Source organism: Macaca thibetana, chromosome 16 (genome assembly GCF_024542745.1).
Source record: "Macaca thibetana thibetana isolate TM-01 chromosome 16, ASM2454274v1, whole genome shotgun sequence".
NCBI classification, from domain to species: domain Eukaryota; kingdom Metazoa; phylum Chordata; class Mammalia; order Primates; family Cercopithecidae; genus Macaca; species Macaca thibetana.
Window position 1 is genome coordinate 45,945,865 of NC_065593.1, and position 27,962 is coordinate 45,973,826.

General features: G+C 47.1%; 2 protein-coding genes across 9 annotated transcripts in view; one reads left to right on the forward strand and one right to left on the reverse strand.

Annotated features, from left to right (window-relative positions):
- SNF8 (SNF8 subunit of ESCRT-II) overlaps positions 1–27,962 on the forward strand; it is a 576,904-nt gene that overhangs the window by 350,730 nt on the left and 198,212 nt on the right. The window contains exon 1 of one of the 8 annotated variants that reach the window (XM_050765710.1): positions 21,396–21,399. The exons of the other annotated variants lie outside the window; for them this stretch is intronic. The gene's annotated coding sequence lies outside the window, so the exon portion shown is untranslated. Of the gene's footprint in view, positions 1–21,395; positions 21,400–27,962 lie in introns of those variants that run through there. 8 annotated transcript variants of the gene reach the window in all.
- Positions 100–27,901, reverse strand: B4GALNT2 (beta-1,4-N-acetyl-galactosaminyltransferase 2). The gene is made up of 10 exons (XM_050765726.1): positions 27,707–27,901; positions 26,995–27,132; positions 16,894–17,000; positions 14,189–14,226; positions 11,247–11,427; positions 9,838–9,924; positions 5,729–5,916; positions 3,736–3,876; positions 1,105–1,324; positions 100–481 (listed from the first exon to the last, which is right to left on the reverse strand). The coding sequence occupies exons 1-10, from the start codon at positions 27,841–27,843 to the stop codon at positions 276–278; spliced, it is 1,443 nt and encodes a 480-aa protein (XP_050621683.1). The 5' UTR covers positions 27,844–27,901; the 3' UTR covers positions 100–275.

A 27,962-nucleotide genomic window follows, 5' to 3' on the forward strand; every position in this document is an offset into this window, starting at 1 on the left:
CCGGGATCGTCTCTCGATCTCCTGACCTCGTGATCCGCCCGTCTCGGCCTCCCAAAGTGCTGGGATTACAGGCTTGAGCCACCGCGCCCGGCCGACTGGTTCATTTCTAACGACCCTTCACCTTTGATTGGTACTTCAGTAACTGAGCCATTTCCCTTTGCCCTACTCACCAGCTGGTTTGCTACAATGTTCACCTATCAGGAGTCCAGTTTTTGGTGGCCTGCTATAGATACCATAACCAGCCAGTCTAGTGTTTCTCCTATGCCCTCACACCTTTATGTGGCACATTGGAGATGGTTCTTGAAGTAGTGGAGAGCCAGCTTGAACTGGACCTGGGCGAGGGTGTTGGACCGGTATGTATTGTAGGTCTTCTCTAGGGCAGCCAGCTCTGAGTCCACCACTGGAGACCGAGACTGGTGACCTATAATCACTTCTGGGCATGACCCCACGAGTAGGGTCCCCAGCCCATCAATGAAGAATTCTGCAAAGAGAGGGAGAGCAGAAGGAAGTGGGAGCTGTGGTCAGAAAAATGGGTACTATTCCAGGTCTGAGGGGGGAGAGTCCCAGGGAGAGGACACAGTTCATACACTGGAGAGTGTGAACTGTGAAGCCCCACGTGAAGCCACACCCTTAACTCTAGGAGCCTGTCCCTGCTGATGAGCTGGAAGGAAATAAATAATCTCATTTCTCAGGCAGAGATATGGGCACAGAGGCAGAGAGGCACAGATTGGCTTTCAAACTGGACAGAACTGTGGACTCCAGGGCTGATGGAGTAAGAGGGAAAGAGAGAGCAGTTAACAGGACAGGATTTCTGGAAAAATAGAATATGAAGCAGCATGGGAAAGGAGGAAGAAGACAGAGCTGTAAGGAAAGGAAGAGAAAGGAAAAGAAGGGCAGCCTACAGGATACACAGAAGTCAAAGAGACGTGAGGAGGGAGGTCAGAGAGATCAAGAGCTCCCTAGTCTGGGGAGAAAGGGGAAAAGGACATACTGCTGCTGGGCAGGCGACCACCATCAGCCAGCTGGGTACAGCCCTTGGAAAGAACAAACTTTTGTAGCTAATTCCCAGCCCAGCTCCCTTCCTCACTCTTTCAGCCTTCCCACCTGAGTGAGCCACTCGTTGCAGGCGGGGATCAAAGCCAACTCTTTGGAGTCGCTCCGTATGGGCCAGGAAGAAGTTGACCACGCCACTGGTCACCACACAGTTGGGGAAGCCATCCAGGGGTTGGAAAAATCCCGTCCTCTTGTGAAGGCAGGCCCCGTTCTCACTCTGTTCCAGCAACAACTTAAACTGGAACACATTTCCCAGCACACTGCCGCCTACCTAACCAGCAGGCAGAGAAACCCATGTTAGAGAGTGCAGATCAATATTCATCCTGCCTCTTCCAGGAAGCCTTGCTGGACTGCACCTTGGTTATAACAAGAATTGTTATTTCTCTATCTATCCTTCAAATTATCCCTCAGGAACTGCCTTTTTGCTGTTGTGGCCACGGCTTTCACTAGACTACTGTTGGGTCCCTGGGCTCTTTTATTTCCTGCGTACCCCAGAAAATCTCCTTGGCATGAGTAGCCCTTACCCAAGACCAAAGAAGGTTATCTTTCCAGAAGAAGGTAACTCACTCCCTTCCACTGGGAGACGAGTACTGCAGTATGGGTAAGAGGCAGCCCGTGTGCACTGGTCCATTTGCGGAATTTCCACTTGTTAGATGTCTTGCAGGGAGCTGTTTGTCTCGAGGTGTCTTCCTACTATTTTCTGCTCCTGGCTTACCTCTCTGAACTGCCTATCCATGAACTCACAGAAGAGACGTGTATTTTCATGTTTGAGCCTGAGCACAACAGATGAGCAAGTACATCTATCTCTGAAAGAATCATAATCTTCTAAGGGGGACATGGTAAAGTCTGCTCATTGTCCCCCATCACCTGTTCTTTCCTTCTTCCTTTTAGTAAATGACGCTTCTGAGTTTTATGACATAGTCAACTAGTCAGCTAAAGACTGCATTTCCGGGAGCTAAACAATGGGTACACATGGGCATACAGAGTGGAATAACAGACACCGGGGAATACAAAAGGTAGGAGGTTAAGAGTGGTCGAGGGTTAGGCCGGGCATGGTGGCTCACGCCCGTAATCCCAGCACTTTGGGAGGCTGAGGTGGGTGGATCTCCTGAGGTCAGGAGTTCGAGAGCAGCCTGGCCAATATGGTGAGACCCTGTCTCTACTAAAAATACAAAAATCAGCTGGGCACAGTGGCATCTGCCTATGGTTCCAGCTACTCGGGAGGCTGAGGTAGGAGAATCACTTGAACCCAGGAGATAGAGGCTGCAGTGAGCCGAGATCGTGCCACTGCACTCCAGCCTGGGTGACAGAGCAAGACTCTGTCTCAAAAAAAAAAAGAGAAGACTGGGTGAGGGTTGAAAAATTACCTGTTGGGTACAATGTTCGCTATGCGGGTAAAGGGTACACTAAAAGCCCAGACTTCAGCACTACGAAAGACACGTGTATAAGCTATCTGCACCTGGGCCCCCCAATCTATAAAAAAAAAACAAAAGCCCATTTGTTATTTAAGGAAAAAAAGACTGCATTTCCCGACCTCCCTTGCAGCAAGGTTTCACTGTGTGACCAAGTTCTGGCTGAAGGGATATGATTTAGAACTGATGCGAGAAATGTTTACATCACATCCTTAAAAGAAACCTGCTCTCCCTTCACTTCCTCTTCCCATCTTCCTCCTGACCATGCAGCCGGGAACCAAAGGATCGAGGAGCAACAAGAAAAGGAAGCTGATCCAGGATGATCCTGAAGCCAGCTCAGCTGCCAGTGTGCTTGTTACATGAGCTGGAACATCTTCTTTCTTAAGTTATTGTGCTCTGGTCTCTGTACGAGTTGCCGAGATGTCTTTGCTGATCTAGGTGTTTTGCAGATTGTCCACTTGCAGTAGAGTTAACTGTGGTCACGACACCACTTACCTTCTCATCCATGCCCCTTTTTCTTTTCTACGGTGAATTTGCTTTTGATGTTTTTATTCTTTTCTTTTCTTTTTTTGAGACAGGTATCACTCTGTCGTCCAGGCTGGAGCGCAGTGACACAATCTCAGCTCACTGCATCCTCGACCTCCTGGGCTCAGGTGATCCTCCCACCTCAGCTCCTGAGTAGCTTGAACTACAGATGCACACCACCACCCCTGGCTAATTTTTTTTATTTCTTTGTACGGATGAGGTTTTGCCATGTTGCCCAAGCTGGTCTTGAACTCCTGGGCTCAAGTGATCACCCTGCTTCAGCCTCCCAAAGGGCTGGGACTACAGGTGTGAGACACCACGCCTAGGCTGTTTTTATTATTTTCTTCTTATTCTTTTTAAAAATGTCATTAGTGCCATGTGTGCTTTTAAAGCTTTGTACCATTTATACTGTTTTTAATGTTGTGTGACAGAACCAGAGGGCTGCTGTTTTTAATCTCATACTAGTCAATGGAGGAAGTTAGAAATTCTGCATAAACACACCAATAAAGGAAAACAATTGCAAATTAGGGAGGGGTTGTAATTTACTCAAAGAGAAGTCAGTGTGGAGGCCTGAGCTGGTGCAGCACTCTCCACCTGGGTTGCACTGGCCTATTCACCTCCTGTGCCAGCCCCTCTCCCTCCCCTCCCTCCCCCTCCTCTTCTCATGTATTTCTTCCCGCTCTCATCTCCCTCCTTCTCCATCTCTACAGATTGCGGCTGGGTAAAACTGGCAACTGTCCCTTACCACGTCCAGTTCCGTTTTCTCCAGGACATCCACCAGCACCTCAATCTTGGTCTTCTCGTTGAAGAGAAAATCATCGTCCACCCAGAGAACGTATTTGGTGGTCACCTGAGATATGGCCAGGTTCCTACCAGCAAACCAACCCTATAGATGAAATGAGGTTGAAGGAGTGGTTGCCCATATTACATATTAGAATCACCTGGGGGCGCTTTCTAAATTTCCAACGGCCAGGCTGCATGCACTGCAGACAAATTCCTTTAGAACCGGTGCGAGCGAATCCAATGTAAAGCCAAGGCTGAGAACCACAGGGTTGAAGGAAGTCCATGTCTCAGAGAAAGTCTGGAAGGGACAGTGACTATGTGGATCAAAGACTGAGACAAAAAAAGGCTAGAAAGTCACTCTTTGGCTCTATGGCCTATATGAATTGGCTGAAGTCCCTTTTCACATGACAGTTTCTATGGCTCTCCTTTTGTCTCCTGTAAGATGTCAAGTTTGAGGGACGTCTGGTATGTATAATATTCACTTCCTCCTTTGTCCTTGGAGGAAGGAAGGGGGAGAGAGAGGGAGGAAAAAAATGAGAGAGGGAGAGAGTAGCAAGGAGAGAGAGAGGTGCGGGTAGAGAGAGGGAGGGTGTGAAGAAGAGAGGGAGAGGGAGAGAGAAAGAGAGAGTGGGGAGGAAGAGAGAGAGGTGGGGGGAGAGAGGGAGGGTGGGAAGAAGAAAGGGAAAGAGAAAGAGAGAGCAGGGAGGCAGAGAGAGAGAGAGGCAGGGGAAGAGAGGGAGGGTGGGAATAAGAGGGAGAGAGAAAGAGCGGGGAGGCAGAGAGGGAGGCAGGGGGAGAGAGGGAGGGTTGGAAGAAGAGAGGGAGAGAGAAAGAGAGAGTGGGGAGAAAGAGAGGAAGGGGAGAGCGGGAGGGTGGGAAGAAGAGAGGGAGAAGGAGAGAGAAAGAGAGTGGGGAGGGAGAGTCAAGGAGAAAGAGGGAGAGAGAGAAAGAGGAGAGAGAGGCCAAGACCCTAGCTTTGGTAGAATCATGGAGATGAGAGATTTCTCTACATGTCAGGAATCTTTGGGATGTCAGAGACCTCAAGTCACTGTAAGGACCCCAGTCAATTTCCACATCAGAAATGAGGAAAGATGGGAGCAGGGTACAGTGGCTCATGCCTGTAATTCCAGCACTTTGGGAAGCCTAGGTGGAAGGAACACTTGAGCCCAGGAGTTCGAGACCAACCTGGCCAACACAGTGAGACCCCATCTCTACAAAAAATTTTAAAAATTAGCCTGGCATCATGGTGCATGCCTGTAGTCCCAGCTACTAGGGAGGCAGAGGTGAGAAAATCACTTGAGACTTTACGGTTGAGGCTGCCATGATCACCATGATTGCACCACTGCACTCCAGCCTAGGTGACAGAGCAAGACTCCATCTCAAAAAAATGAAAAATAAAAAAATAGAAATGAGAGACTGGGCGTGGTGGCTCACATCTGTAATCCCAGTACTTTGGGAAACCAAGACAGGCGGGTCACCTAAGGTCAGGAGTTTGAGACCAGCCTGCCCAACATGGTGAAACCCCGTCTCTACTAAAAATACAAAAAAAAGCCTGGTGTGGTGGTGCACGCTCGTGGTCCCACCTACTCGGGAGGCCGAGGCAGGAGAATCACTTGAATTCAGGAGGTGGAGGTTGCAGTGAGCTGAGATCATGCTACTGCACTGCAGCCTGAGCGACAGAGCAAGACTCCATCTCAAAAAAAAAAAAAAAAGGGAAAGAAAAAAAAAAATGAGGAAAGGTGGAATAACCACCTCATGAATGCGGAAAAGTGAGGCTGACCAATTTCTCTCTGAATCAGCAAGGGGACTCAGAGGACAGCCCTCACCCACTCCTACTCCTGGACCCTGCTTTCTTGGGAAGACCCTTGAGGAAGCGGCCCCATCCAGGGTGGAACCTGACCCTGGGGCCCTCTTGTCCTGGAATGCAGGTGCCCCCCAATCTGAGAGGGACATACCTTCCCAAAGGGCATAGTGTAATACTCCACGTGGTTGTCTTTAATTTCCAGGGGCTTCTTGCTGTCGTCAGCCACTATCACGGTCAAGTCTGGGTAATACTCTCGAATACTCTGGAGCATGATCATGAGCTTGTGGGGGCGGAGGAAAGTCTTGGTGGCAATGGTAACCAGGTTTCTGAGCTTCCTCTCTGGGCAGAAAACAGTGGGTGTCAGAGCTCTGTCCTGTAGGAAGCTTCACTGTCTTTTCCTGCTTTGATCCAATGGCTTATTTCTGCCATAACCTGTCAGTGTCTGTGGGTCTCATGCCTCTTGTACCCAGGAGGTGCTTAATACGAGTTTGTCAGTTGCATTAGAAAATAAAGACATTTACAACATACCCAATTTGTTGCATTTCCTGGTTCTGTTGGCTCCACTATGTCATTTCCCAACTGTCTGTCTGAATGCTTTATTTTACACCTCCTGCCTGTTAGCACTTCGCTTGTGATCTGCTATTTATTTATTTATTTATTTTATTATTTTTTTTTTTTTGAGATGGAGTTTTGCTTCTGTTGCCCAGGCTGGAATGCAATGGTGCAATCTCGGCTCACTGCAACCTCCGCCTCCCAGGTTCAAGTGATTCTTCTGCCTCAGCCTCCCAAGTAGCTGGGATTATAGGCATGTGCCAGCACACCTGGCTAATTTTGTATTTTTAGTAGAGATGGGGTTTCACTATGTTGGCCAGGATGGTCTCAACTCCTAGTCTCCTGGTCTCAAACTTCTGACCTCAGGTGATCTGCCTGCCTCGGCCTCCTAAAGTGCTGGGATTACATGCTCCTGGTCTTCGTCTTAGTATTAGGAGTTGAAATGCACAGAATCATGGAGATCAGATTCTGTGCCATCTAAGGGTTCAATATGGAGGGTCATGGAGCCCAGGAAGAGGAGAAAACATCTACAAATCTTGAGACTTGCTTCTACCATCATCTGCAACTCCTAGAGAAAAGCTTACCTGATCTCTATCCTCAGGAAGACATGGTTAGAAATACGTTTACTTGGAGATTGCAAGGCCTGGACCGAATTGTCTATCTTAAGGCATGTGACGTACAAGAGACTGGAGAGCGGACAGCTTTCCTACGGAAAAGACCCCATGACGTCACAACTGGAGCTACAGGTGTGTTTGGGATTCAGCCACTAAACGGAGAACTGGCATCGGACTGTGCAGTTCCCGTGTCTGCATGGCATGGGGCCAGCTGGAGTTAATGCATGCTGGAAGCCACAACCCTACCTGTTAGTGGGTGAGTACACAGAGCCACTTTCCTAGAATGACAAAAATCAGAAGTCGTTTGGACAGCAGTTGTTCCAGAACCCTCCCCCTGTGCCACCCTCTTGCCCCTTTTTTTTAGACAGGTTCTGGCTCTGTCACCCAGACTGGAGTGCAGTGGCGTGATCTCAGCTCACTGCAAACTCTGCCTCCTAGGTTCAAGCGATTCTCCTGCTTTAGCCTCCCAAGTAGCAGGGAATACAGACATGTACCACCATGCCCGATTTTGGATTTTTTGGATTTTTAGTAGAGATGGGTTTTCACCATGTTGGCCAGGCTGATCCTGAACTCCTGACCTTAAGTGATCTGCTCACCTTGGCCTCCCAAAATGCTGGGATTACTGGTGTGAACCACTGTGCCCAGCCCATTCTGTTTTTTGTCATTGCAAACAGTGCTGCAATAAATAACCTCAAACAAATGTCGTTTCACACATATATTAATATCTGTAGGATAATTTATAGAAATGGAATTGCCGGCCTAAAGGATATTTAAACATTTAAACACATTTAAAATGTTGATAGGTATTGCCAAATTGCCTCCAGAGAGGTGCCAATTTGCATTCCTAACTGCAATTGATATGCTGTTTTTCTAGCCCTGTCCAAAACCTTTTTGATGTGAAAGTAGTTTTCATATGCACTTTTCTCAGTGTGAGAGTGGGCATATATTTTAACGGCTAAAAGTGTTGCTGAATTTAATTTTTTCTGAACTGCGCATTTTTCCATTATTGGGTGTTATTTTCTTATTGATTCATAGATGCTTTTTTTTTTTTTTTTTGAGACAGAGTCTTACTCTGTCCCCCAAGCTGGAGTGCAGTGGCGTGATCTCAGCTCACTGCAATCTCCGCCTCCCGGGTTCACGCTATTCTCCTGCTTCAGTCTCCCGAGTAGCTGGGACTACAGGCACCTGCCAACACGCCTGGCTAATTTTTTTTTTTTTTTTTTTTTTTTTTTTTTTTTTTTTTTTTTTGAGACGGAGTCTCGCTCTGTCACCCAGGCTGGAGTGCAGTGGCCTGATCTCAGCTCACTGCAAGCTCCGCCTCCCGGGTTCACGCCATTCTCCTGCCTCAGCCTCCCAAGTAGCTGGGACTACAGGTGCCCGCCACCTCGCCCGGCTAGTTTTTTGTAGTTTTTAGTAGAGACGGGGTTTCACTGTGTTCACCAGGATGGTCTCGATCTCCTGACCTCGTGATCCACCCGTCTCGGCCTCCCAAAGTGCTGGGATTACAGGCTTGAGCCACCGCGCCCGGCCATAATTTTTTGTATTTTTAGTAGACATGGGATTTCACCGTGTTAGCCAGGTGGTCTCGATCTCCTGACCTCGTGATCTGCCAGTCTCGGCCTCCAAAAGTGTTGGGATTACAGGCGTGAGCCACTGCGCCCGGCCCATAGATGCCCTTAAGTAAAATTAGACCTTTGTCTTTAACGTGAATTAAAGATTTTTTCCCAATTTGTCATTTGTTATATGACTTTACTTATTAAAATTTGCTAATTTTAATATATAAAATTTTATATATTTTATATTTTTATTTTTTTTCTTTATGGTCTCTGAGTTTTGTGTCATGCCTTATACCCTAAGATTGCTTTTTAAACTACAATTTTTTTTTTTTTTTGAGACAGAGTCTTGCCCTGTCACCCAGGCTGGAATGCAATGGCAGGATCTCGGCTCCCTGCAACCTTTGCCTCCAGGGTTCAAATGATTCTTCTGCATCAGCCCTGCAATAGCTGGGATTACAGGTGCACGCCACCACACCTGGCTGACTTTTAAACTACAAGTTTTTTTTCTAGTACTTTAAAACGTATTTAGATATCTGACCAATTGGAATTTATCTTGGTATGAACTGTGGCATAGATTCAAGTTTTACTTCTAATTTAAAAGTTATTTTTCAATTGTTAATTTTTTTTTGAGACAGGGTCTTGCTCCGTTGCACAGGCTGGAGTATAGTGGTGATCGTGGCTCACTGCAGCTTCAACTTCCCAGGCTCAAGCCACCCTCCCATCTCTGCCTCCTGAGTAGCTGAGATTAGAGGTGTGAGCTGGATTACAGGTGCCATCACACTTGGATCCAGCTTTTTATCTTTCTTATAGCTACACCATTATCTCACATAATTTTTTGAAAAGCCCATTTTTAATTTGTTCATTTGCCCTCCTTTAATTTGACAAGCTGTCTCTCTCTCTCTCTCTTTTTTTTGAGACAGAGTCTTGCTCTATTGCCTAGGCTGGAGTGAAGTGGCGTAATCTCAGCTCACTGAAACCTCCACCTCCTAGGTTCAAGAGATTCTCCTGCCTCAGCCTCCCGAGTAGCTGGGATTACAGGCGCACGCCGCCACGCGCGGCTAATTTGTGTATTTTTAGTAGAGGTGGGGTTTCACCATATGCTAGGCTGGTCTTGAAAGACCAGGTGATCCGCCCACCTAGGCCTTCCAAAGTGTTGAGATTACAGACGTGAGCCACCGCGCCCAGCCAGACAAGTTGTCTTTATCACACAGTGAAATTCCAACATGTACTGGGTTTATATCTGGATTTCCAATTTGATTCAGTACCACTCTTTTTATTATTATTACTTACTAAAATGTTATAATTCATTGGCTTTTCTTTCCCAAAACTAGCACACAACCACAAAATAAGTTAAATATCATTGAGCAATTTTAGGGGACTGTGTCCTAGAAGTTTTTTCCTCCCAACAAAGCTTGTCAGGGAGCATATCAGAGCTGTCATTTTGATCAATTATCCTCCGTCTCAGAGGTGATCCCTTCTGAATTTCACCAATAGCTTCACAGGGTGCCACCATGGAGCCCCAAGGACAAGGGCCTTACCTGGTCCAGGGTCGTATAGCTTGGGTATGACAGGATGGCGGATGGTCACTGGAAACTTGGCCACTGAGGACCGGGACTCCAGACTCACTGGAGGGAGAAATAAGGTCATGGCACAGGCAGTATCATGTCTGGATCAAACTCCATGCCACCCCGGGAAGCCACCATGACAGGCGAGTGCAGGTTTGGTGGGGAGAGTCCTGGCTGGGATGAGATTAAGGACCCCATAGAGTATCTGGCATTCAGGCTTCCGCCTTGCTGTGTCCCTGGGGCAACGTGCTCAATGACTCCTAAGTTCACATTCCTTCCTCTGTGAGGATGTGGTAGGGTGGAGTGGGCTTGAAACCAGAGGGTCTGGGCTAAGTTTGACTTTACCATTTCCTATCTGACTTTTTTCTCTGTCTGCAAAACCAGGATAACAATACCCACCCTATTTTGCCTCACAGGGTAATCTTGTGAAGAGGAATGTTTGAAAATCTGAAGGTGGGGAGAATTAACTCTTTAGCTAGTGACCATGAATATCATCTGTAACCCTGTTACATTTTTTTCCGCTGGTGTCCTGGGAATGCATCCTGTGTATCTGGTCAAAAGAGAAAAGGGTGCTTTTAACTCATCCAGAAAGAAACCCAGGCTGCCCTGAGAGTGGCAGGGATTGTTCTCCCTAGAACTTCTTGGTGGGAGGGAAGGAGGGGAGAGACAAAGTCACTGCCCTTGGAACGGGGAGTTCTCCCAGTTCTTTCCTATTAGTGCCCAAGACAAGATGCTGAGGCACAGGCTGGCTCCCTCCTCTACTGCAGTGGAAATCTTCAGCTCTGAGAGCAGCAGAGGACTGGGGGCAGAACTGGATGGTTCTCACCATGTGCAACGCGCACAGCATGATTTGTTCTCTCCCCGAGTGGCTCAATGGGGTCAATGGCAATGTGGGGTTAGTACTGGGTACTGCAATTATGAAGTTATGTGTCTGGGGTTAGAAAGAAGAAAGAGGGCAGGAATCTTAAAAGCAGGCAGGCAGGCTGGGTGCAGTAGTTCACGCCTGTAATGCCAGCACTTTGGGAGGCCGAGGCAGGGAGATCATGAGGTCAGGAGTTCAAGACCAGCCTGGCCAAGATGGTGAAACCCTGTCTCTATTCAAAATACAAAAATTAGCCGGGCATGGTGGCAGGCGCCTGTAATCCTAGCTACTTGGGAGGTTGAGGCAGGAGAATCGCTTAAACCTGGGGGGTGGAGGTTGCAGTGAGCAGAGATCACAACACTGCACTCCAGCCTGGGTGGCAGAGTGAGACTCTGTCTCAAACAAACAAACAAAAAACACACAAAAACAGGCAGGCTTCCTGAAGGAGGACGACTTTGAGAGGGCCCAGAGGGATCTTCTGGATCCCTAAGCATTTTGCACCCCAAGGACAGGCTCTCACCTATGTCCACCTTCTGGTGCTGGTACCCCGTGCTGGTGTATGTCACGTGCTGAAGGATGAAGTTCAACAGCTTCCGGTCACTGGTAGAAATGGTAAGCTGCTTCTGGCCTCTGCCCTGCACTACACTGTCTGGGACGTCAGCAAGGGTGTTCAGTGTCCCCAGAGAAGCTGTCAGGGTGACCTAGGGTGGGTGAGGTAGAATGATGCTCAATGCAGAGATTGGAAAATATCTCTCTGGAAAGGTCCACACATACCCAGGCCAGGAGCCACGGCAGAGCACATAAGGGTGAGGGGAGAAGCACCAGGGTGCCCTTGACAGTGTAGGGCTGGCTCTGCAGGGAGTCACTGTGCTAGCGCCCCCGCCCCCAAACCCCCAAGTCCTAGGGCCCCAAGGATGAAAGGACCCATTTCTGGAAACATTCCCATCTCTCAGCTTGCAGGGTTCCATTCTTCGTGACAAAAAAGACCCACGGCCTTTTTTGACCTCTCTTTGACAACTCCTCCTCCTCCTCTCTCTCTCTATCTCCAAATGGAGTTTTTCAGAACATGATCTGGATGCTTTTTTTTTTTTTTTTTTTTTTTTTTTTTTGAGATGGAGGCTTGCTCTGTCACCCAGGCTGGAGCGCAGTGGCACAATCTCAGCTCACTGCAACCTCCGCCTCCCAGGTTCAAGCAATTCTCCTGCCCCAGCCTCCCGAGTAGCTGGGGTTACAGGCATAAGCCACCACACCTGGCTAATTTGTTTTTGTATTTTTAGTAGAGACGGGCTTTTGCCATGTTTGCCAGGCTGGTCTCAAACTCCAATCCTAGACTTTTTTCCCTTCTCACTCCACACCTTCCTGCTAGATTACATCTGTTCCCATGGCTTTAAAACCCGTTCTTTTGCAGATGGGGTCACATTGTAGTAGGTCTCAGCTCACCTTTCTGAGATCCAACTGCTGGAACATTTCACAAGCAACTCAAACCTGTTGTCTTCAAAATGGAACTACTGATTTTCCTCTGTAAACCCATTTCCTCCCACCCTCACCTCCGTTCCCTCTGCCTTGCGGATGGCGCCTCCATCCACTCAGCTATTCCAGGCCCCAAGGGAAGTCCTCCTTGCTCTGCCCTTTTCTCCACACAGACAGCCCGTCCGGCGGCAAGTCCTCTCAGCTCTGCCTCCAAAATGCAACTAGAACTGGCTTACTCCTCTCCACCTCATTGCTACCCCCACAGCCACTCTCTTCTCTTGTCTTCTGTGAGTCATCACAGTTATCTATTAAAGGAAACTGGACAGTGTCACTCCCAACACTGTTGACACTAGTCAGTCGACAGATACTTTCTAAAAACCGTGTTACAGGCCGGGTGCGGTGGCTCACGCCTGTAATCCCAGCACTTTGGGAGGCTGAGGCGGATGGATCACCTGAGGTCAGGAGTTCAAGACCCGCCTGGCCAACATGGTGAAACCCTGTCTCTACTAAAAATACAAAAATAAGCCAGGCGTGCTGGCAGGCGCCTGTAATCCCAGCTACTCGGGAGGCTGAGGCAGGAAAATCGCTTAAACCTGGGAGGCAGAGGTTGCAGTGAGCCAAGATTGTGCCATTGCACTCCAGCGTTGGGGACAAGAGTGAGACTTCATCTCAAAAATAAATAAATAAATAAATAAATAAATAAATAAATAAATAAAAACCGAGTTACAGGCACTGGGAAAACAGCAGTAAATGCCTTCATGAAGCTTATATTCCAGTGTGGAAGAGAGATGGTAAGCACGGAACTACACGCAGCAGGGAATTCAGGTCCAGAGTAGGACTACGAAGAAGACAATATAGCCAGGCATGATGGCTCATGCCTGTAATCCCAGTGCTTTGGGAGACCGAGGTGGGAGGATCATTTGAGTGCAGGAGTTCAAAACCAGCCTGGGCAACATGGCGAGACCACATCTCTACTAAAAATTGGTAACCAGGGGCCAGGCACGGTGGCTCATGCCTGTAATCTCAGCACTTTGGGAGGTCAAGATGGATCACTTGAGGTCAGGAGTTCGAGACCAGCCTGGCCAACGTGGTGAAACGCTGTCTCTACTAAAAATACAAAAAATTAGCTGGGTGTGGTGGTGCACACCTGTAGTCCCAGCTACTTGGGAGGCTGAGGCAGGAGAATCAATTGAACTCAGGAGGTGGAGGTTGCAGTGAGCAGAGATCACACTACTGCACTCTAGGCTGGGTGACAGAGGGAGACTCTGTCTTTAAAAAAAAAAAAATTAACCAGCTTTGTTGGTGTGTGCCTGTAGTCCCAGCTACTCACAGGCTGATGTGGGAGGATTGCCTGAGCCCAGGAGGTCAAGTCTGCAGTGAGTCATGATTGCGCCACTGCACTCCAGCCTGGGTGACCGAGTGAGACCCTGTCTCAAAAAAAGAAGACAACATAGAGAAACAAGAACCCAACGGTGACAGATGGCAGAGGCCTTGCCTATCTGCTCCCTCATCACCCATTCCAACCTCTGACTAACATGTAAAGGTGGGAAAACTAAAACCACACTTCCCAGACTCCTCTTGGGACGCGATTTGCATCCACTGACCAGATATAGCACCATAAGACCTTAATGTGGAGCTGCGTAAAGTGGGGAAAGAAAGGCAGGGCACAAGCACCATCTGTCTTGCCAGCCTTAACCCTGACAGAGGCCACGCCGTGCCGGAGCCCATGGCTGTGGTGGCTGCTTCCTCTCACACCAGAAGCAGGAACAGCCAATGGATCCCATTCTTCAGTGTGGTCTGAGAAATCCTCTCTGGAACTCCAGCCACTCCCAAGGCTAGAAGTTTTCTACACACCCTTCCTTCCCCTCCCTCCTTGGGCTCATGTCTGACCTTAAATCTGGACAGGGGGTCCATCAAAGGCTGAGAGCAGCCGCAGTTGAGGGAATGAGGACAGGACACCAAGTGCAAAGAGGGGCTGGGAGGAGGACTCACCTCGTAGATGGGAGCATCGGGTCCTTCAAACTGGAGACCTGGAGGACACAGGGAAAAGGAAAGAAAACGGCTCGTGAGAGACACCACAGCTCCCCGCTGCTCTTGCCAACCTCGTGGACTCCTGCACATCCTTGAGGGCTCCCTCAAGTGTCACTTCCCACCCAGAGTGTTTGCTGACATGTGCTCCTCTCCCCAGGCCTCTGTTAGGTGTTGTTTCATGGTCTTTCTCAAACCCCAACGGTTCTAAAACCTCTGATGCCCATCCTCAGCTTTGGAGGCTGTGAATTAATTCCGTTCCTTCTGGGAATCTGTGTTACTGAAAGGGAGGAACTGGTGGATGAATAATGAATCATCTTGTATAAGGCACCTGGAGTAGCCAAACCCATAGAGACAGAAAGCAGAATGGTGGTTGCCAGGGGCGGGGGAGAGGGACAGTGGGGAATTCAGTTAGAGAAGAGAGTTTCAGTTGGGGATGATGGAAAAGTTCTGGTGGTGACTGATGGTTGCACAACAACATGAATATACTTCGTGTCACTGAAGTATACACTTTAAAATGGTTAAAATTGTTAATTTTATGTTTATATATCATGTATTGTAAATAATGTTAATATAATATATATGTTTATATATAGTACTAATGTAACATATATTTCTATATAAAATATATATACTTCTATATAACATATACATTTTTATATATGCTATATATGTTTCTATATAAAATAGATATACTTCTATATAACATATATACATATATATATATATATATTTTTTTTTTTTTTTTTTAAGACAGAGTCTCACTCTGTCACCCAGGCTGGAGTGCAGTGGTGCAATCTCAACTCACTGTAACCTCTGCCTCCCGAGTTCAAGTGATTCTCCTGCCTCAGCCTCCCGAGTAGCTGGGACTACAGGTGTGAGCCACCACACTCGACTAATTTTTGTATTTTTAGTAGAGATGGGGTTTCACCGCGTTGGCCAGGCTGGTCTCAAACTCCTGACCTCAAGTGATCCACCAGCCTTAGCCTCCCAAAGCGCTGGGATTACAGGCATGAGCCACTGTGCCCAGTGCGTTATATATGTTTTACCACAATAAGAAATGAATCATCCAAAATGAAAAACAATTTTTAAGATGGCTATTCAAGAACACTAGTGCTTGACTCCAAATGCATTTACTTTAGAATCTATCTCTGTTCTCATAGTAGGACTAATTCAAATTTGAATTCAAATACATCCTCTCTATGTGGCCTTGATAACTTACTAAACTCTCACCTCTGCTTCCCTGGCCCCTTTGTCCCCTGTCTGGGACCCTGCCCTTCCTTCTGTGTGGGGCGCGCCAATCTGTTGATGTCCTGCATACCCCTGTGTCTCGGGCACTCATTCTCATCTCACCTGTTTGAGGTGTGGTTTGTGAATTTCAGATATCTGTCATGCTCCTCAGTGCTGGACCTAGAGAGAGCTAGGCTGGGTCCATGAAGTATGTCAGATCCCCAGGTGTCACCACACCCAGACCTTACTTGGAGGTCTTTTCTGGAGCTTGCGGGTTTCCGGGGGCTATTTGCCTCAAGATGCCAAGAGCCCACAAGCAGAAGACTTCACTGGACAGCCCCACAGAATCCAACATCTCTGCACTGGGAGGGGACGTCTGTGCCTGCAGGCTCATCCTTCTGGTCCCTCTGATAATATTCCACTTTACTCTGATGAGGGATGTGATGCTGAACTAGAGGGGTGTGTAAAAATCCACCATGGAGGGCAGTTTTAACCAACAGAAATATTCTTTTCACAGTGCACTCCCGGCCAGGCTCGGTGGTTCATGCCTGTAATCCCAGCACTTTGGGAGGCCGAGGTGAGCAGATCACCTGAGGTCAGGAATTCGAGACCAGCCTGGCCAACATGGTGAAAACCCGTCTCTACTAAAAATACAAAAAATTAGCCAGGCGTGGTGGCGGACGCCTGTGATCTCAGCTACTTGGGAGGCTGAGGCAGGAGGATCATTTGAACCCGGGTGGTGGAGGTTGCAGTGACTCGAGATCATGCTACTGCACTGTAGCCTGAGAGATGGAGCAAGACTCCATCAAAAAAAAAAAAAAATCACATCAAGCTTCTTGCCTTGTGCTGAGTACACAGCAGGTACCAATGAATGCCTGCTCCATACTTTTATTTTTATTATTTATTTATTTATTTATATATTTATTTATTTTTGAGACAGTGTCTCACTTTGTCACTCAGGCTGAAGTGCAGCGGCACAATCTCTGCTCACTGCAGCCTCGACCTCCCAAGTTCAAGCAAGCCTTCTGCTTCAACCCCACAAGTAGCTGGGACTACAGGTGCCCACCGCCACACCCAGCTAATTTTTCTATTTTTTATAGAGACGGGGTTTTGCCATATTGCCCAGGCTGGTCTCGAACTCCTGAGCTCAAGCAGCCCACCCACCTCAGCCTCCCAAAGTGCTAAGATTATAGGCAGGCACCAGCCACAGCACCCGGCCCCTTTTTTGTTGTTGTTTTAAGAGATAGCAGGATCTCGCTCTGTCACCCAGGCTGGAGTGTACTGGCAAGATGATAGCTCACTGCAGCCTTGAACTCTTGCCTTGGCCTCCCAAAGTGCTGGGATTACAGGCATGAGCCACTGCACCCGACCTCTCCCTCCTTTTGCCTAAGAAGAGTGAGAATGTTGTCTGGGGCCTCTCAGGATGTGGATGTACTTACCCGGAATGGGAACTGTGTGTAGGGGCATCACCTCCACTCCGTGGACCGGGTACCCAAAGGGGAGGTTGGGCTGGGCCAGCAGGGGCAGTGGGCGGGGCAGCCCTTCTCTGCAGGAAGGAGAACAGAAACATCAGCAGCTGCCCTGATTCTGGTCCCTGGTTTGTTCTCAAAGTGGTGCCTGTGCACAGAGCCTTGCCCTGACAATGTGGAGAAATCAAAATTGGGTTGTCCCTGTCTCCCTCCATTCTCACCCCACCGTCCTTATTTCCTCCCTCTTCTGGCCTCCACAAAGGTACTGAGGTAGTTTATAACAAAGCCTTTTTTTTTTTTTTTTTTTTTTTGAGATGGAGTCTCGCTCTGTCACCAAGGCTGGAGTGCAGTGGCACTATCTCGGCTCATGCAACCTCCGCCTCCCATGTTCAAGCGATTCTCCTGCCTCAGCCTCCTGAGTAGCTGGGATTATAGGAATGCACCACCATGCCTGGCTAATTTTTTTTGTATTTTTAGTAGAGGCAGGGTTTCACCATGTTGGCCAGGCTGGTCTTGAACTCCTGATCTCAAGTGATCCACCTGCCTTGGCCTCCCAAAGTGCTGGGATTACAGGCATGAGCCACTGCGCCTGGCCTCATTTTTGTTTTTGAGACAGGGTTTCACTTTGTTGCCTGGGCTGGAGTATAGTGGCACAATCACAGCTCGCAGCAGTCTTGACCTCCCTGGCTCAGGCAGTCCTCCCATCTCAGCCTTTTCATAGCCAGGACTACAGGTACATGCCACCAAGCCCGGCTAATTTTTAAAAATTTTTTGTAGAGATAGGGTCTCACTATGTTGCCCAGACTGGTCTCCAACCCCTGGGCTCAAGCGATCCTCCTACCTCAGCCTTCAGAGAAGCCAGGACTATAGGAGAAAGCCACCATGCCTGGCTAACAAAGCACATTTAAAAAAAAAAAAAAACCATGACCAGCATAAAAGAAGAAATAAAATTATCAGATGGTAGAGACCCACCCAGCTGCAGCAGCTAAACACCAAAGTCACATCTGAACTTCATGGGAACCAGGATAAAAAGCTATTGACAACCATTACATGGTCCTTACTGCCCAAAGGAAGAAGTAGACCAATTCCTGAAGGGAAGTGGAATTTCTCCTACCACTGAAATAAAAAATAAACTAAATCACAAGAAAGTGTATATGGGAGTAATTGTTGTCACAATATTTTTAGAGCAAACAGAGTAACTATTTTTACGGATTACAAATGTGAGCCACCACCACAGGCTGATAACAATCTTTAGTCAAAAGCAAGCACATAGCACAATCCAGCAACATTAGTTTTTTGAGGGACTAAGGTATAATGGTTGAAATGTTAGCCTTCGGGACTCAGTTTAACCAGGAGATCATTTAATTACCTTGAAAAAAAAGATTAGACCATCATAGTGAATACTTACGGGAATATGAAAAAGACAAAATTTTTAAACGGTAAAGAACATAAACAGGCAATTAACAGAAGAGGAAATACAAATGGCAATGAACATATGAAACATGCTCAGCTTCAATCAGGGAAATGTGAATCTAAAAAAAGAACATGGAATACCTTTCTCATTAAAGTTTGAAAATTTGATGATAGCAAGTGTTAGGTGTACGTAAGGTGTGACACACACTCCTCATGAAAGTGTGAGTTCACACAAGCCCTCTTGAGGGAAATTTGGCAATATCTATCAAAAATAAAAAAGGCATACCCTGGGATCTAGCAAGTAAGATGCTAGGTGAAAGGAGAAATGCTTGCATGTGTGAACAATAGGACAAGCATAAAAATGTTCATTTCAGCACTGTTTGAAATGAACATCCTTATACATGTAATTTTCTTTTTTTTTTTTTTTTTTTTTGAGACGAAGTCTCGCTCTGTGGCCCAGGCTGGAGTGCAGTGGCTGGATCTCAGCTCACTGCAAGCTCCGCCTCCCGGGTTTACGCCATTCTCCTGCCTCAGCCTCCTGAGTAGCTGGGACTACAGGCGCCCGCCACCTCGCCCGGCTAGTTTTTTAGTAGAGACGGGGTTTCACCGTGTTAGCCAGGATGGTCTTGATCTCCTGACCTCGTGATCCACCCATTTCGGCCTCCCAAAGTGCTGGGATTACAGGCTTGAGCCACCGCGCCCAGCCCCTGTATTTTTCTTTTCTCTGAGACGAAGTCTCACTCACTCTGTCACCCAGGCTGGAGTGCAGTGGTGCGATCTCGGCACACTGCAAACTCCACCTCCCGGGTTCAAGCAATTTTCCTGCCTCATTCTCCTGAGTAGCTTGGATTACAGGCACACGCCACCATGCCCGGCTAATTTTTGTATTTTTTGTAGAGATGGGGTTTCACCATGTTGGCCAGGCTGGTCTCGAACTCCTGGCCTCAAGTGATCCACCCACCTCGGCCTCCCAAAGTGTTGGGATTACAGGCGTGAGCCACAGCGCCTGGCCCTTATATATGTCTTAATGAAAAAGGAAATAATGTAAATATAATGTAATTTTATTGTAAATAATATAAATGTAAAAATGAAGGTTTTTCAACAATCTACCTTTCAATAGGGAAATGGCTTAGTAAAATGCAGCATATTCATATTCATAGCTATATTGCAATTAAGAGGGATGAACTAGATATATACATAGCTCTTAAAAACATTTCATACTCCTTTCCAGTTCTGGCCCCGGACCCTGCAGCCGCCGAGATGTTGACACCTAAGAAGAACAGGAATGCCATTTATGAACTCATTTTTGTTTTTTGTTTTTTTTTTGAGACAGGGTCTCGCTTTGTCGCCAGGCTGGAATGCAGTGGCGCCATTTCAGCTCATTGCAACCTCCACCGCCTGGGTTCAAGCAATTCTCCTGCCTCAGCCTCCTGAGTAGCTGGGACTACAGGCAAGTGCCACCACGCTCAGCTAATTTTTGTATTTTTAGTAGACTCAGGGTTTCACCATGTTGGCCAGGATGGTCTTGATCTCTTGACCTCATGATCCGCCGGCCTCGGCCTCCCAAAGTGCTGGGATTACAGGCGTGAGCCACCGCGCCCAGCTCTATGAACTCCTTTTAAAGGAGGGAGTCACGGTGGCCAAGCTTCATGTCATGAAAGTCATGCAGTCTCTCAAGTCCTGAGGCTTTGTGCAGGAACAGTTTTCCTGGAGACATTTCTACGGGTACTTTACCAACGAGGGTATCCGGTATCTCCACGATGACCTCCATCTGCCCCCCAAGATTGTGCCTGCCACCCTACACCACAGCTGTGCAGAGACTGGCAGGTCTCCGCCTAAAGGTCTGGAGGGTGAGACACCTGCGAGACCCACAAGTGGGGAAGCCAATAGCCTGCTGTCAACAAGAGAGCCAAGGTTGAGGCTGCGTCAACAACCAAATTCCAGTAAGAGGCAGATTTGGTCGTGGACGTGGTCAGCCACCTCAGTAAAATTGGAGAGGATTTTTGTTTTGTTTTTAGCTTTTTTTGAGACAGGGTCTCACTCTGTCACCCAGGCTGGAGTGCAGTGGCACGATCTTGGCTCACTGCCACCTCCACCTCCCAGGTTCAAGCAATTCTCCTGCCTCAGCCTCCTGAGTAGCTGGGATTACAGGTGCCCACCATCACACTCGGCTAATTTTTGTATTTTTTAGTAGAGACAGGGTTTCACCATGGTGGCCAAGCTGGGTTTCTGACCTCAAGTGATCCGCCTGCCTCAGCCTCCCAAAGTGCTAGAATTACAGGCATGAGCCACCGCACCCAACCAGAGGATTATTTTGCATTGAATAAATTTATAATCTGAAATATATATATATATGTATATAATTGAATGAAAAAAACAAATTTCAGAGTGATTTGTTTTTATGGTACCAAGTACACTAAAACACACAAAAAACCAACAGTATATGTTTATATGGATATATACACATACACACATATATATAACATACATGTATATAACAGTATTTAAAAATAGTGTGGAATAATACATACCAAATTCATAATGGCAGACTCTTTAGCTGGGTTTACAAGGGAACCTATCATTTAAGAAAGGGATGAGGATGGCAGTGGTAGTGGTCAGGGGAGTGGGTTAAAATGGACTTTTTCTGGCCAGACACTGTGGCTCAGGCCTGTATTCCCAGCACTTTGGGAGGCTGAGGTGGGTGGATTGCTTGAGCTCAGGAGTTTAAGACAAGCCTGGGCAACATGGCAAAACCCCATATCTACAAAAACTACAAAAATTAGTCAGGCATGGTAGCATGCACCTGTAGTCCCAGCTATTTGGGAGGCTGAGGTGAGAGGACTGCTTGAGCCCAGAAGGTGGAGGTTGCAGTGAGCCGAGTTTGCACCACTGCACTCCAGCCTGGGCAGCAGAGGCAGACTTTATCAAGAAAGAAAGAAAGGAAAGAAAGGAAAGAAAGGAAAGAAAGGAAGGAAGGAAGGAAGGAAGGAAGGAAGGAAGGAAGGAAGGAAGGAAGGAAGGAAGGAAGGAAGGAAGGAAGGAAGGAGGAAAGAGAGAGGGGGGGGAGGGAGGGAGGGAGGAAGAAAGAGAAACAAAGAGAAAAAGAGAGAGAGAGAGAGGGAGGGAGGAAGAAAGAGAAACAAAGAGAAAAAGAGAGAGAGAGAGGGAGGGAGGGAGGAAGGGAAAGAGAACAAGAAAAGAAGAAAAAAATGAACTTCTTCTTAGAGGAGCATTACACATGCTGCTTTTTAATGGAAGTATAATACAGCACTAACACACAGGATCAGATTGACCAATCAGCCTCAACTGAGTCAGAGATCTCATCTAGTATCAAGCTCTACTCATAATTTCAAGGATACAGACAAGAGGCACAGACATCCTCTTAATTAGTCATCCTATATGGATCCCTGGGTCATTCCTTTCACATCAGTCATGCATTCTCTGGAGGATAAGATGTGGTCTCCAAACACAATTTTGCCAGATTACCTCACCCAACATATAAAGAAGCATGTAAATTGTGAAATATCTCCTGTATATACTCCAGAGATTTATATAGCTTATGTGACATTGACCAGGGAGCAAATGATTCTGGGTTATTTATCATATGTAATTTTATTAGCTGAAGACATCCTGCAAGAGCAGTGCCAACCTTCAGGGAATCCCTAATCTAAAGAAGGACAGAGTCCAGCCTTGGAAGTACCAGTCTAAGCGAGGAGACATAGCCCTTGTAAGCATGAACCTTCCAGTCTGATGGAGGACTGTTTAGCTCTCATAGAGCCCTTGGACTGATTGGAAAACTACAGTCTCACCTTAAGGAGCCCTCAATCAGACAGGAATGTTTAGACACATGGCTTAGCTAGAATTTGGGAATCCCTACAGAGCAGTCAGCAGTGGAAATTAAGAAAAGACAGCGTTGGGCCAGGCATGGTGGCTCACACCTGTAATCCTAGCACTTTGGGAGGCCAAGATAGGGGGATCACTTGAGGCTAGGAGTCCAAAATCAGCCTGGGCAACATGGGGAAACCCCATCTCTATAAAAAATACAAAAATTAGCTGGGCGTGGTGGTGTGCACCTGTAATAACACTACTCGGGTGGCTGAGATAGGAGAATTGCTCGAGTCTGGGAGGAGGAGGTTGCAGTGAGCTGAGATCATGCCATTGCACTCCAGCCTGGGCAACAAGAACAAAACTCCATCTTAAAAAAAAAAAAAAAGAAAGAAAAGAAAAGAAAAGAAAAGAAAAGAAGAAGTGAGGCAACGGGTTCATGCTCATGGAATTCACTGGTCTTACCATATTCCCCATCATCCTGAAGCAGCTGGATTGATAGAACGGTGGAATGGCCTTTTGAAGTCACAATTATAGTGCCAACTAAGTGACAATACTTTGCAGGGCTGAGGCAAAGTTCTCCAGAAGGCCATGTATGCTCTGAATCAGCGTCCAATATGTGGTACTGCTTCTTCCATGGCCAGGATTCACGGGTCCAGGAATCAAAGGGTCACCATCACCCCTAGTGATCCACTAACAAAAGTTTTGCTTCCTGTTCCTGCGACATTATGTTCTGCTGGCTTCGAGGTCTTAGTTCCAGAGGGAGGACTGCTGCCACCAGGATACACAACAGTGATTCCATTAAAGTGGAAGTTAAGATTGCCACCTGGACACTTTGGGATCCTCCTACCTTTAAGTCAACAGGCTAAGAAGGAAGTTACTGTGTTAGCTGGGGTGACTGACCCAGGCCATCAAGATGAAATCAGTCTACTGCTCCACAACGGATGTAAGGAAGAGTGCACAGGGAATACAGGAGATCCATTAGGGTGTCTCTTAGTATTACCATGCCCTGTGATTAAGGTCAATGGGAAACTACAATAGCCCAATCCAGGCAGGACTACAAATGACCCAGACCCTTCAGGAATGAAGGTTTGGGTCACTCCACCAGGAAAAAAAAAAAAAACATTACCTGCTGAGGTGCTTGCAGGTACCAGCTGCAGAAATGAGGACTGTAATCGTCATGAGTATTTCCTCCTTCTTTTGTTAAAAACATGTTTGTGCATATACACACTTGTACTAAGAAAATATCTTCATTTTATTTCCTTTTCCTTTGTCATGTGACATAAGATTTATTGACTTCATATCAGATTCTAAGTATTGTTAACTTTATGTAATAGTATTTGGATTGGGGATTGGTGCGTTTCTGGTTGTATGAAAGATAGTTGTATTATGTTAGGCATAATTATGACCTTATGATTGTCTTTATTTGAAGATTATGTATGATCTCAGGAGATGTGTATGGGTTCAAGTTGACAAAAGGGTGGACTTGTGATGGTTAACGCTAAATGTCAACTCAATTGGATTGAAGGATGCAATACTGATCCAGGGTGTGTCTGTGAGGGTGTTGCCAAAGGAGATTGATATTTGAGTCAGTGGGCTGGGGAAGGCAGACCCACCCTTAATTGGGTGGGCATCATCTAATCAGCTGCCATCAAATATAAAGCAGACAGAAAAACGTGAAGCAACGAGAAAAGCCTAGCCTCCCAGCCTATATCTTTCTCCTGTGCTGGATGCTTCCTGCCCTTGAACATTGGACTCCAAGTTCTTTAGTTTTGGAACTTGGACTGGCTCTCTTTGCTCCTCAGCTTGCAGACAGCCTATTGTGGGACCTTGTGATCATGTAAGTTAACACTTAATAATCTCTCTCTCTCTCTCTCTCTCTCTCTCTCTCTCTCTCTCTCCCCCCCCCCCCGCCCCCCGCCTGTTGGTTCTGGCCCTCTAAGAGAACCCTGACTAATACATGGGGTTTCACCATGTTGGCCAGGCTGGTCTCAAACTCCTGACCTCAGGTGATCTGCCTGGCTCGGCCTCCCAAAGTGCTGGGATTACAGGAGTGAGCCACCACGCCCGACTGGAGCTAGGTATTATTAGCATCCCCATTTTACAGAGATTAAGCAGCTTGCCCAAGATCACCTAGCTGGCAGGTAGAGGATGCAGGACCTGAATGCAGTCAGTCAGCTGCGGCAGCACTGTTAACTACCAAGACCAGATGCTCCTCACATAGCTAGGCGCACCAGGGTTGAAATCCATGCCAGCATCACCTGTGTATTCCACTGGCTGTCCAGCTTTCAACACCTCCTGATGGAGACAGTGCCTCCATCTGTCTTCTGGGGAGCCTTCCATTTGCATGTAATTTGGAGGGTAGTGGCTACTATAATTTGAATGTGTTCCCCAAATTTCATGTGTTAGAAACTTAATTCCCCAATTCGTATGTTGTTTGGAGGTAGGGGCCTTTAGGAATTAATTAGGATAAGGTCATCAGGTAGGGACTCCATGATGGGACTGGTGGTTTTTGTTGTTGTTGTTGTTGTTGTTTTGAGATGGAGTCTCACTCTGTCACCCAGACTAGAGTGAGTCCAGTGGTCCGATCTCAGCTCACTGCAACCTCTACTTCCCAGGTTCAAGCGAGTCTCCCGCCTCAGCCTCCTGAGTATCTGGGACTATAGGCACTCACCACCACACCCGGCTAATTTTTATATTTTTAGTAGAGATGGAGTTTCGCCATGTTGCCCAAGCTAGTCTCAAACTCCTGACCTCAGGTGGTTCACCTGTCTTGGCCTCCCAAAGTGCTGAAATTACAGGCGTGAGCCACCTTGCCCAACCAAGCGACTGGTGGTTTTATAAGAAGAAGAGGAAGAGAGACCTCAGCTGATGCATGTGCTCTTGCCCTCTCAATACGTGATACCCTCCACCATGTTATGATGCAGCAAGAAGACTTCACCAGATGCCAGCACCACGCTGTTAGACTTCTCAGCCTCCAGAATCATAAGCTAAATAAACTTAGCTTTTCTTTATAAATTATCCCGTCTGTGGTATTCTGCCATAGCAACAGAAAATGGACTAAGGCAGTGGCTAGCTTCAAAAGTCAAACCTGGAGGGGTCTGATGTACCCTTTCCCTTCCTTTCCATTCATGAGTTAGGCTCAGTTAATTGAGCACTAAGGTAGTGACCTGGGGACAGTTCATTGCAGAAGCACCAACAATATGGGGACCAGATGGCCCTGGAGCCTGACCAGTTCTTCATGCTCCTTTAGTTCTTACCTGATTTCCCAGCCTGGACATCCTACCACCTATGGGTTTGGTAAGGCCCCAGCATCCTTCTAACAAATTCCCTTTTGATGTAAGTCATCCAGAATCAAGTTCAGCCCTATTTATTTATTTATTTATTTTGAGACAGAGTCTCACTGTCACCCAGGCTGGAGTGCAGTGGCGTGATCTCGGCTCACTGTAAACTCTGCCTCCCGGGTTCATGCCATTCTCCTGCCTCAGCCTCCCGAGTAGCTGGGACTACAGGCGCCCGCCACCACGCCCAGCTAATTTTTTGTATTTTTAGTAGAGACAGGTTTTCACCATGTTAGCCAGGATGGTCTCCATCTCCTGACCTCATGATCCGCCCACCTCGGCCTCCCAAAGTGCTGGGATTACAGGCGTGAGCCACCGCGCCCGGCCAAGTTCAGCCCTTTTCTTGTTTTGTTTGTTTGTTTGTTTGTTTGTTTTTGTTTTGTTGGTTTGTTGGTTTGTTTTTGTTTTGTTTACTTTTTTCTTTTTTCTTTTTTTTGAGATGAAGTCTCGCTCTGTTGCTCAGGCTGGAGTGCAATGGCACAATCTCGGCTCACTACAACCTCCACCTCCTGGGTTCAAGTGATTCTCCTGCCTCAGCTTCCCAAGCAGTTGGGATTACAAGCGTGTACCACCATACCTGGCTAATTTTTGTATTTTTAGTAGAGATGGAGTTTCACCATGTTGGCCAGGCTAGTCTTAAACTCCTGACCTCAAGTGATCCTCCCACCTCAGTCTCCCAAAGTGCTGGAATTATAGGCGTGAGCCACCGTGCCCAGCCAAGTTCTGCCCTTTTCAACCAACAATCCTGGTTGATACACCTGAGTGTTGACACTCCTTGTAATCTAAAACAAAATGATACACTCCTTGCATATAGCACAGGGATAGTATGCTCTCAACATATAAGTGAATAAAATAGGGCAACTTGGTGATGACTACAAAATCACCTGCTATGATGGCCTGGGTGCATGGAGGCTGTACCACCAGATATTTCAAACTATCTCCATTCCTTTTGTTTTTTGTGTTTGTTTTTGCTTTTGTTGGAGACAGAGTTTCAATATGTTGCCCAAGCTGGAATGCAGTGGTGTGCTCACGGCTCATTGCAGCTTCAACTTCCTGGGCTCAAGTGATCCTCTCACTTCAGCCTCCTGAGTAGCTGGGACTACAGGCGTGTACCATCATGCCTGGCTAATTTAAAATTTTTTTTTGTAGAGGTGGGATCTCACTATATTGCCCAAGCTGGTCTCAAACTCCTGGGCTCAAGCTATCCTCCCATCTTGGCCTCCCAAAATGCTAGAATTACAGACATGTGTCACCAACCCCAGCTTTTTGTTGTTGTTATGAAATGTTTTATACATACAAAGTTTTGGAAATCTTCATTTAAGGATGATTTCCTCAATTCCTTCTTTTTGTTTCATTCCTAATAGTTCCTCCCAGGGACCCTTGCAAGAGAGAGAATTCGTTCCTGCTTTTTCTCTTAAGACTCACACCCTCAGGACATGGGGAGAGCTTTTGTTCCATCTCAGAACCCAAGAGCCTTCATGGCCTGCATTACCTCCTCTGAAAGTGTTCAAATTCAGCCTGTCTCCTCACTTTCACTGCTGGGAGGTCGCTCTGGTCATAGGCATCCTGAAAGTTGTAACTTCCCCGCTCTTTGTTGGCTTCACATTTGCACTGATTTTTCGGGAACAGCCTGAAACAAGCAAGAGGATTGTAAATATGGATTGGGTGGGTAGGCTGGTGGGTGAGAGGAAACCGGAGTCCTAATCCAATGTGTAGTTTACTCTGAAAATCTTCTTTCCTACACCCAACTGTTCTGAGATGATGAGACCCTGGAATCCCCTGCACTGGCCCCTCACAGAGACAGAGGGACAAAGGGAGGGAAGTAGGGACAGAGAAAGGCTGAAGACTCTTCCTCTTGAATTATCCCCTGCACCTAACTTCTTTAAATCTGAGAGCTACATGACTGTCAGTTGTATCTCACCCCACCATGAAAGGAGGGCAGAGGGACAGAGAAGCAGCATCTTTTCTGCGGTTTTGATCAAAAACTACATGCTCTCCAAAGTTTGCAGGGATTTTACTGGGTGCTATAGAGGACATAGACTGGATCCTATAGACCAAGCCCTATCCTGGCTTGCAGTAACTTGCGCATTCAGCACAGGTTTAGAAAAGCAAGAGAACCTTCTGTACAATGGGGCCAGTACTCCAGAGGAGGAGCAAGGAAGATGTGTGCACTAAGGTGAAAGAAAGAACACTCAGTCTCTCACCAGATTCCATCGTAGGAAAAGAGGTTCCTGAGATGTTCCTCAGGCAGAAGCTTCAGCTTCCGGACATCCGGGGCAGGACTTGGGAGCTCTGGCTTGAGGCTACTGAACACTGCTTGAAGGAACGTGCTTCCGAACATAAAACCAGCAACGCCAAGTCCCAAGATTATGACTAATATCTTGAGGAGCCACAGAAATCTCGAGCTGTTGGGACACAAAAGAACAGATTATGTTAAAATCTTTTTTATTGATTATGTAA